We start from the raw sequence: 11,148 nt of genomic DNA on the forward strand, positions 1-11,148 counted from the left end.
GTGTGTGTGTGTGTGTATATAGTGTGTGTGTGTGTGTATATATATATATATATATATATATATAAAACTATAAAGAAGGGTTCTGTTGCTGAAAAAAAATGAAAAATATAATAGAGTCCTATATATATAAATATAAAGAAGGGTTATGTTGCTGAAAAAAAATGAAGAAATAATGGAGTCATTTTCAGGAGACCCAAAGGGTTGGAAAAAGGACAAGGTAGCATCAACTCATCAACAAAGTTCCCTTTTTTCCTTACCCTACACAAAGGTTTTAAATATCCTACCGTATCCACTGATACTAACAGGTTTGTATCATTTCTTTAAGGTACAGATATATTATAGTACCGATACGATACGTAATAAAAATTTGGTATTAGTACATGTAATAAACCTCATCCTTTATATATAATCAATTGAAGCACTTGTCTCGTTGTGCTTTGTTCTCCTTTTTATACATGATGTATTTTACATATTACTTATTTACTTTGTTTTACTTTAAATTTGTGTTTTGCATATCCTAAACATTTCCATACGTTTCTTGACTATGCCATACATATCTTTAGCATATCTTACGTCTCTCCGATACGATATGTGTCTTAGAATCACCCTTCCGATACGATACCAGATGCCTATATTTTAAACCTTGCCTTACACATGACAAAGGTTCCATTATTTATTGCATGCTTAAAGGCTTCCGTACGTCTTCTTTTCATCCTCACATAACTTTATTCCACATTTACTTTTCTTCACTTTCTTAGAGGTGGTGAGTGTTAGACAAGAAATAGGGACAGAGAGAGGGTTTGTGTGCAGAGAACAGGCAGAAAGTGCGTCGGATGACTTAGAAGGCGTGATGGAGAGAGAAGGTTTGTACGCAATGAACAAGGAGAGAGGGCATGAGAAAGGAGCATTGGATAACTTAGAGGGCACATCGTTGCATTCGATTTCCTTTCGGTTAGTGAATCGATGTAGCCCAATCCCATTAAGTTGGGATAAGGTTGGGGTTGTTGTTGTTTAGTGAATCGACTTGGAATCCATCCGAAATGGAAATCAAAGCTTTGATGTCAATTCCTTTGTGATATCAGCTATGTTACGCCGACGATTCTTAGAAGGCGGAAGATTGTCATTGATCTGCATCTGGATAATCTGCTCCATCATATTCTCGTTATATATGCTGGATTTTACATGAGAACGGAGAGCACATGGGCATTGACAGACGTTGCGGTTGGAACCATCTCTGGGGATAAGATGTTTTCTGCAGGACCATGGTTTGGAATCCTGTCCAGGAGGTCTTCTGGCGGCTGCTTTGAAGTAACATTGTTGTGTTTTCCTTGGTCAGCATATCCTTGATGGCCACATTGAACTTCATCTTCTTCTTGAAGGCAGCCCGTTACTTGCAGTGACCTTAGCAGCAGAACCAGGCGTTATTTTATCTATTTATTTATTTTTTAAATAATTCAACTTTTTTTATTGTATTATACATATTTAACATAATATATGCATTCAATACGTGTTCCTATAGAATACACTTTTTTTCCTGATAGATTTGGAAAGACATGGTAAGAAATATTTTTTTGAATCATTTGGTATGGTACGCATATTATTTTGCTTATTCACTAACTATGCTTCAAACGTATTTTCCAATGCCCACCAAAGGATTTTTTTTTTTTTTGGTGGGGGGAGGGGGTTTGTGGGGTCAGTACTCGTATCACTTTCTTTCTCCAAGTCAGCAATGGTTGTGAAAAGATATCTCTATTTCTTCTCTTTTTTTGTTGGCTTTGCGGTACCTTGGTTCCCAAGATAGAAAATCTATAGATTTTTACCATTAAGGCAACCAAAGGTATTGGTATTTTTTCTCTTCTCTCATTAACTAGTAGTTCTTTGAAATAAAGATGTCCTCAATAATGCATGTAAAAGAGTTTCAGAATGTGCTTGATTATGATTATATGTCTATCTGAGCATCTCTCCAACAATGCCTATGATCTATTTAGTACTCATATCATATTCTTTCTCCAAGAGATTAATGGCCCTGTGTTGATATTTTTTCTTCTCTGTAATTGAATTAATGCGTGTGTGTGTCTTATTTTTTCAAGTTTGCAAAAAAGTTAGCAACTATTTATCATCACTACTTACCTGTTTCTACAGAAGCAAGATCAACTTAGTATTCTTTGAATTTTTGTGAAAGATTGTATTTACATTGCAATTTATTACAATTTTTTGAATGTAATTGACCCTACAATATAATCTGCAGGAACCTTAGAGATTCCACAAATCCTCCTCCGTACAGCTTTGCAGAGGCACCAGAGCCTTCTGTGCTTTTTAATGAAGTTCTCCAGCACAATTCTGAAGCATTTGAGTATTCTGTTCCAGGTAACAATAGTAATGGTAATATCTACTAATTAAATGTTCTAGCCTTTGAGTATATTGATTATTGAATTTCAAGTTGATGGTCAAGTTTTTTCCTGTTCAAGCCATTTATATCCCATGTATATGCTGTCTAATACTTTCGCAAAATATGGTTCATGAATTTTGGTTTCCTTACCATTATTTTTTTTGTTGAATTAAGTACTTACAAGTTCTTTTCTGTTTCAAGGCATATATCTATATATAATATGTATTCATTTGGTATATATATGGTGTCCCATGTATATGCTGTCTAACACTTTTGCTAAAAGATGCTGGATTTGTTACCAATTCAGGCAGTTGCCTTAGGGAGATTAAAATGAAAAATGGCAAATTTTTTCAGTTGGCTTAAATACTTACTGCTTAAACATTTGACCAGGCAACTTTTACAACATTAATGCAGTAAATACAAACTGTACTACTTATCCAAAAGAGAGGCCAGTAAACAAAAGAAAAGAAAAAAAATTTGAATAGGGATATAAATAGAAGAAGAAGAAAAATATTTTCTGCCGCCATCTTTTCCCATCTCAATGAAGATACTGAAGAAGCAACATCTGTTAAATTGGAATTTTTTAGCAAGTATTAGAGGCCCTGCTCCCCTGTTGACAAAGATTTATGATGCAGTTTTGGGATGTTAATTTAGTTGCAGGACAGGCTCACATGTGGGCCATATATGGGCTATTCTTAGGCCCAAATCTTGTCAATTGATCAGCAGGTTTTCAGCCATATTTGGGCTTCTTTAATAATGTTATTAAAGCCCCCGCTCCGTTCCTGTCCAGAATGCCATCGAACAGTATGTATAAAGAGAGAGATTCTGTTAAGATGTTGTGGGCCCCATTCTGGCCATGGCGTGGAGGAACTTTAGGGGTAGATTGTTGACTTGCATGAGGAGGAATGAGTGGAGGAGATTCCAGATTCTTTGGGACCCAGCTGGTAGTTGTGTGGAGATGAAAATTAGAAGATATTTGAGTTCTTTTATTGCATGGGTCCCACCTGGACAGCTGGCTTAGAGATGTGATGATCTTAGTCTATTTATTATCTAGTTCTTATGTGGGGGATTTAAGAGATTTTAAGTTAGTTTCTATTAAAAAAAAAAGAAGATATCTTTCATTGTAAGTGGTTACTAGTTTTTAGGAGTTTCTATTTTGTTAAATAGCCACCAGTAGATCTTACTTTAATTATATCTAGTTTCTGAATTTGATAGTTTCCATAATGTAAAGAAGACCACCTTTCCACGCAAGGAGGGAACTGATGCTTCAGTTATAAATAAATAAGGGGCTGTATTTAGGCACCTAATGACTTGATTTTGATAAAGGGAATAGTTGGTGTTACAAACCAGAATCTAAAGTAATCAAACTGAGAGAAGACAAAGAGGAAGAAGGAGAGAAAGAAGAAGAAGAGAGGGAGAGAAGAAGAAACTACCGAACCATGTGCGGGAGGCAGCCTGCAATAGTGTGTGTGTGCAAATAAGAGGGGCAAGTTAAGGGACTAAAACTACCCTAACCTACATATAACAATAAGTGAAAAAGAAACAAAAAATAATAGGGTTAGAATATTAAGCTTGACAGGACATAATTGCCCCTATAGCTTTAACACTCCCCCTCAAGCTGGAGAGCTTTAACAGTTGGTTTATTCCAATGGCTGTGAGAGACAGTATGTGAGGTGGGATGCCTAGGAGAGAGTGAGAGGTTTGATCCACCCTTTTACATTTATCTATCTTTCTTATCTTCTTTTTTTCTTTCTTTTTTCTACCGATTTCTGTTTGTGAGAGCTGCTTCAAGTCTGAAGTTCAATCGATTATCCACTTCTGCTGCTGAAACATTAATCGATTGTACTGGTTTGCTGGAGAATCTGCTCCTGGAAATTCTGGTCGAAGACCCTTCTAACAATCCCTGTGATCTGAGTTTTGGGAGATTTTTCTGCAAACTTAAAGTGCATTGATCGCAGTTATCGTTCATCAACTGTTGCTCAGTTTTGGAGGATCTAATCAGCATCACAACAGTGAGGTTCGATTGGGGTTTGGTTCTGATCCAGGGTCTGGATCTGATTCTTGATTGATCTTCAATTCTGAACCCAGTTAAGGACCTGATTTATGAATAAGGCTGTGATTCATTAATTTGATTTGATCATGTACAAGATGATCCTGCCCCTAGTTAACAAATTTGGATTCGGGAATTATTCGGATGGAGAATTATTTGGAATAACTCGGTTGATTAATTTACGAGTTCGGTCAAAAAAGCGGGTAAAATAAAAATCGGATTCAGATTCGGATTTGAGAATTATTCGTTTTTGAAAATAAAAATCGGACAAAAAATTCGGATATTATTTTTATAATTTATTGTATCAGTATCATGGCTTATTGGAGTAATTATGTATTTTAATATGTATTTTAATGGATGGGCTTCAATATGGACCTAAAATGGTCAGTACTGGACCCAGCCCATGCATGAGGTATGGCCTTATGGTGATCTACTCTCTAACACGTTTTCTCCATATAGACACGTGGCTTATATTGCATGCGTCAGCTTTGAACGTGTTAAATTCCCCAGTGCCCAAAGCAGCCTGGCTTCGTTCCCATACAAAGTGATATCTACAAAAGAGAAGTGATGGAATTATTGGACTTCTTGATTAGATAGCTTTTAAGAAGAAGAAGAAGAAGATCTCTCTATAGTCTACTCTGCTAATCTCTATCTGGGTTTGTATTTTGCGAGTTTTTCCTTTTTGATCGGCAAGTGATTGATGTCACCACAAGCTGGTTTCGCCATAGCTATGACAAGGTTGCAGGTTTATTCAAGCGAGGGGTCAAAAAAGCTGAAAACTTTCCAATCTTGGAAGAACACCCTGTGTCACAACTCACAACTCACAACTCACAACTCACAAGAGCTTGCAGAATTAGCAGTAGAAGCCCATGATTTAGTTCAGCTACAAGAGAAGACGAAGGCCAAGTGGTTAAAGGAGTTCAAGATCTACCGATGGAACCCAGACCATCCGAATAACAAATACTACTTCGATCCTATTTCCTAGATCTCTCCACTTGTGGTCTCATGGTATTGGATGCGTTGCAGAAGATCAAAGCTGAAGAGGACTCCTCATTGACCTACCGGAGGTCTTGCAGGGAAGGCATATGCGTCTATGTTCTCTCTCTTGTGAAGTCACTGGGTGCTGCCGTGCTAGAGAAGGGATTGAGACTGAGGCGGAAAATTGGGGAGAAAGAGACCAGAAACCCTATTTTGTTCGATAGTTCAAGCAGTTTTAATTTTTTTTTTTTTAAGATGGGTTTAAGTGAACCGAATAATTCGGTTATAAGTCGGTTCGTCCGACTTTTTTCGCATTTTTTAGTCAAATTAGAAAAAATCGTGAATTTTTCCTATTTCTATTTTTTATTCGGATTCGGTCAGAATTTTTCATAAAATTCGGAATTATTCTGTTCGGCCGAATAATTCGCGAATAATTCGGCCGAATTGCTAACTAGGATCCTGCCTGGGCCTAACTAGGATCCTGCCTGGGCTTAGGTCCTTCATATCCGAGCTGTACATTAGTTTACCTTTATGTCTTGGTTCTTAAAATTGGACTATGATTTTCCCAGTGGTTCTGTCTGTACTCCAATATTCTTAAGGCAACAGAAATCCCTTCACCCTTCCTCGTTGCTATTCCCTATGATGCTCAATTTCGAAGAAGCATTACATGTGAGGTTGATTAAAAGGCTTTTGTATCTGGCCATTTGTACTTCAAGTTCTTGTTTGTTAGTTTCTGATGGTATGATTTTCAGAAGAATTTGCCTGAAGTTGTGAATGGTTGGATCCAGACATTGGTTATATGGGATTTTCAGGTTGTGAATAGTCATATCTGGCTACTATTTTAAGGGATTGTTGGAGAGGGTTTTGGTACTGATATTGTATCTTAAACATTGGAGGGGGTCAAAACAAATGCAATTTTGAAGTTGGTTCATATTGTTAGTTCCAACCAGTAATTTCCCACTTTATCTCTTATGATAAATTGTAACTATCACACCCCGCCTTATTTAGCTAAGTTATGTGGCATTGGACACCTTACCATATCCAATCAGCCTGACTCTCCAGAATCACAAATCTGGGGGACTGATAACCGCAACCCACAAGACACTAAAAATCACATACATAACAAGATCTATACATAAGTCCAGTGTCAACTACATGATAATTCCATATATTACATCTCAAAAAAGTGAATCACAATCCATCTCCAAAAGATTATACATATCCATCAACAATCAGAGTATAATTTATAGCAATGGAATATATATACAACATAAATACCAAAAGGAAACCCAAGTCACTCAGTAACTCCAGCCTCCAAAAGCACAGTCAACACACCCACAGTTGGGTCTATGCTCTACCTCGGCATTTGGAATGAGTGCCAAAGTGGCCAAAGTAACTCGTGAAGGATCAACCCTGGTACCCGGTAACTCAACTTCTCCATCTAAAAAGAATATAAGTGAATGGGGTGAGCTCTACATGCTCAATGAGGGGTGAGGGCAGGCAAGCAAACACAATACAAATGATACAATTCATGCTTCACTCCTTACATGATGCTCTTGAATTCATTTTGCTAAACTACTCCCTATTCCAGTACTAGGTCCATAATAGTGGTTTTAATGATACACAACGTAGGTGGTATCCCCTCCCCAGTATGTCGGGCTCCAGAGATGCAAGCTAGTTGCAGGTAGGAGTCAATCAATCCAGGAAAGAACCTTGGTCCCCCCCGGCCAACCCCTAATTTAATAACCCCGGCAGTCATGCATATAGTATGTCGTACCGCGCTGCAATATGTCACTAGGTATAGTCCATCGTACTCCGGAAGAGTATTGTTGATCAGGAAACCACATGATGGGATTAGTCCATACCTCACCCCCTACTGACAAGGGGTTGTAGCACTCGGGATGTGAAGAACTTAACCCACAAACCTTCTTTATGATGCATTCCATCCATCATCCATCATACCAATCAATTTCAAACATCAGGCATACGGTGCCAGAATTCACCCTTCGGCCTCCATCATGTCCCGTCTTACCTTTCTTACCTCCACAACATCACAATGTCCAGTTCCATGGTATCACAGTCACATAGATCAATAATAACAATAACACAATAAAATGCAGTAGATCATCATGCATGAGTAGCAAGCATAAAAGAAAAAAGAATTGTAAACACTCCATAAATTAAGGATCAACACCCACTCACCTTATCAGTGGAATCACTAATGCGGTAAATTCCCAAAATCAATCTCTGTATCCTCACCGATGATTTAGGTTCCTAGAAAATAATATATAACTCCATATTAATCAATTAGATACAACAGTCCTAGGTCTGCTTATTACTAAACTGAAATTCTATTTCACATCCTAGGACCCTTTCCTCAGTTAGTTTTTTATCACACTAACCCTCGAGATATTCTTCACCTGTAGGGCTAAAGTCATATAAGGTGTGTAGGTAGGCCCCACATAAGGGTAGGTGCCCACAACAAAAGCATAAGTCGACGTGTATATAGAAGCTTCCACCGGCAGGTTGGCAACACATCCACCGGCTGGCCATTGGCACCTGCCGGTGCATGTCTATAGAGTTTTGCATTCTGCCAGTTTGCTTGTTGAAGAACTCTTGTGATCACAGTTGTGCACAAGGCTAAGGGCCATTGCACCACACAGTATAAGGAGGGTCTTTTGTTCCTCTAGGGTCCAGTATTACCTCACCCAAGAGCTTAATTAAGGGACCTCAAGGTTCAAAATCTCGTTTTGTATACTAAAATATCGACGAGATCTCGGTGAGTTATATTTTTATTTATTTTTTACTTAGTTAACTGTTTCGGTGGTCAAACGGCCATATTATGACCTAAAACTTGGTGGGGGAGCTTGCTTTAAGGTTAATAAACATGCTTAGAACTTAAATTTGAAAAATTATTAAAACATGGCAGTGTTTTAGAGTTGCACCCTTATTTAGCAGCAACCGTCGAACTGTTTAGGAGATTTTATGAAATATTCCTAGAACAAGATATAATATGATAGTAAAACAAATAAATAATGCATCCAAACCATGATCAAAACATACCTCAACATTAATTAACTAATATTTAGAGTACTAGAGTAATATAATATGCAACTCCCTAACTCCCAAGTCCCAACTAAAGTCCTCCACTCCTGTGTCCCTCTCGGTTGATCCATCAACGGCTTACCTCTGTCCCTCACCTAGTCCACTAGAGGATCAGTTAATGGTGAGTAACTATATATAATTGAGTTCCATCGAAGCTATATTAACCATCATTTTTTCAATTTTATCTTGATGGGAAACATAAAATATTTATGAAAAAAATAAAAATAAAAATTTCGACTCCATTAGGTCATAGATCGGCCTCTAGTGTCTTAACATATAAAAAATCTAGCCCTAACCAACATTATTTATGTTACTATTTAAAAAAAATGGTTTACCTTTCCAAGGCTTGGAAATGTGTAATCTTCAACTTGGAGTGATATTCAATGGAGTAGATGTGATGATGTGGCAAAAAACGTTGCGATACACTGATTTTGTGAAGTTACAGTCGAGTTGGGTGAAGATAGGCGAGTTGGAATCGAAATTTTGATTCCTCATGAAATGATGTATAAATAGCATGTGGGTTGAAGTTATGCAAAATTTCTGCGAGATACCGAATTTTCAACCGAAACATTATACTTTTTTCATTTCATAGGTTGTTTTGTCTCGGTAAAAAAAAAAAAGGCCGAAATTTCTGAGATCTCGGCGAGATTTTGAACCATGAGGGACCTATAAGCTTATTCAAACCCAATAAAATTCTGGGAATTTAAAACTGGAAATTATTGAACTAAAGGGGTGGGTTCTTCCCTTCACTAAAAGCACTCAATTGGGGCTGGATTGACGTGAATAGAGAAATAGGTGTCAGATCCTAGCTCAAATTAAGTTCCTATAGGAAGAACCATTAGGCATACATAATTGAAAACTGAAGATTACACTACATGAACCCTAAATTGAACTGCTCCCATAACCATACCATCCAATTGGGGGCTTTCCCATATACCATAGCATACATAGGAAACTGAGGGCTGCAAAACTCATGGTAGTGTCATGCTGCAGCTCCAATCGAGTTCAGAAGTAGGTCACATGGAAGAAAACATATAATTCATTCCCAATATTTCAAAACAAATAGAAATAATATTTCTGCATTCCCTATGATAAATTTCCTTGCATGCATAGCCCAATTCTAACTCCAATTACAAGGAATTGCACTTGCATGGCAAAAGCCCTAAGACCTAGGGTTTCTAGGGATGGGTCAGAATCAAATTGGGTCCATGAACCCATTCTAAAATTGGGGATTCAGTTACAGGGAACTGAATCATAGCTCAGGGACTCAATTCCAGCTCCCAGTTTCATATAAACCCTAACCCTAACATGCTACCATGCTTATACTAACAGAATACACTAAATTTGGAGGGCAGCACCACTCACCTAGGTGCAGGGATGTCCAGCAGCCTCCTAAGGTGTAGAAATTCAGTCACTAACTCCTCTTATCTCTTTTCCCTCTCCTCTCTTCTTCTTTTTCTTCTCCTTTCCTCCTCCTTCTCCTTGCTGCTCCAGCAGTAACAGTGTATAAAATGAGTGAACAGTGCTGTAACTTCATCTATATAGCCCAGCCAAATGGACCTTAGGGTCTGTTTGGCTGAACCCTTAAAATCAACTTATTGCATTAAACCTTTGACCCCACTCTTTGCTGATCTGAAAAATGGTGTACTGTCAGCAAAAGGACCCCTATCCATTGGGTAAAAATGGTAGGCTGAGCTGTAGGGATGTGGGCCCCACAGAAGACAAGTGGCAATTTCTGCCCATGACAGCACCACCGGCCAGCAGGTTGGGACCTACCAGTGGGCTGCTGTCCAGCTCAGTAATGCTGGTCCACGCCACTGCCTAGCTTCTACAGACCAACTAGCTATGGTCGTACCTTCTTGTCCACAGTTCTTGGAATGATTTCCAATGTTGCTGGCATGATGATCACTGACAGGTAGGATCATCCTTGCCTTCCAGACACTCCACCACTGCCAACCATCCCACTGAAGGTCTCTCACTTCCAGCTTTTTCCCTGGACAGTAGAAATACAAGTTAGGTTGAATCAGGGTATCACAGTAACTCCAAAGTCTTTTAACCATAAACATTAGTTGTTTTGCTCTCATATTCAAGGAAGATAAACTCTCAAAAATCTAGAGCAGTCCATTTGCAAAAAGCAATTATTTTGGGTACTTGCCTCATGAAATGAGATAAGTTGTTCTCAAATCTGATCCCCATGCTGCATCTGTTACTCTATTGTATATGAGCCGTCGTATGCTAAATTGGTGGAGTCTGCCAGTGGCAGCTTGCTTGGCACCATGGGTCCAAGATAACGTTTTACCTGTAGCTAACTGCCAAGTTTCATCTCTCCTGAAGTGGAAAATTTCGGCCTAAAAGTAGTCCGTCAATTAATAAAAGTTTTCTCCTAGAAAGTCGATATTTTGACAACTGAAATTACAAGTTGAAGAGTCAAATAACATGGTACGCAATCAAGTGGAGTTGAGCGACAAAATTGGATGTGGTCAATTCCATGGGTTCTAAATCTCGGGTTTCGACCGAAATTTAGGAGGAAATGTCCAAAACCTGGTCGAAAGCAGCTTTTTTTTTTGGATGAATAAATAATTCATTACCAAGGAGAAGAGAATATACAAAGGGGGAAAAGGGGGGG

The 11,148-nt window shown here is 38.3% G+C and overlaps 1 protein-coding gene across 1 annotated transcript in view; it reads left to right on the forward strand.

The window, feature by feature from the left end:
• LOC122077814 (sister chromatid cohesion protein SCC2-like) overlaps positions 1–11,148 on the forward strand; it is a 73,519-nt gene that overhangs the window by 18,616 nt on the left and 43,755 nt on the right. Inside the window, exon 2 of the mRNA XM_042643706.1 lies at positions 2,249–2,367. Within this exon, the coding sequence (XP_042499640.1) occupies positions 2,249–2,367 (119 nt within the window). The remainder of the gene's footprint in view (positions 1–2,248; positions 2,368–11,148) is intronic.

Source organism: Macadamia integrifolia, chromosome 5 (genome assembly GCF_013358625.1).
Source record: "Macadamia integrifolia cultivar HAES 741 chromosome 5, SCU_Mint_v3, whole genome shotgun sequence".
NCBI lineage: Eukaryota > Viridiplantae > Streptophyta > Magnoliopsida > Proteales > Proteaceae > Macadamia > Macadamia integrifolia.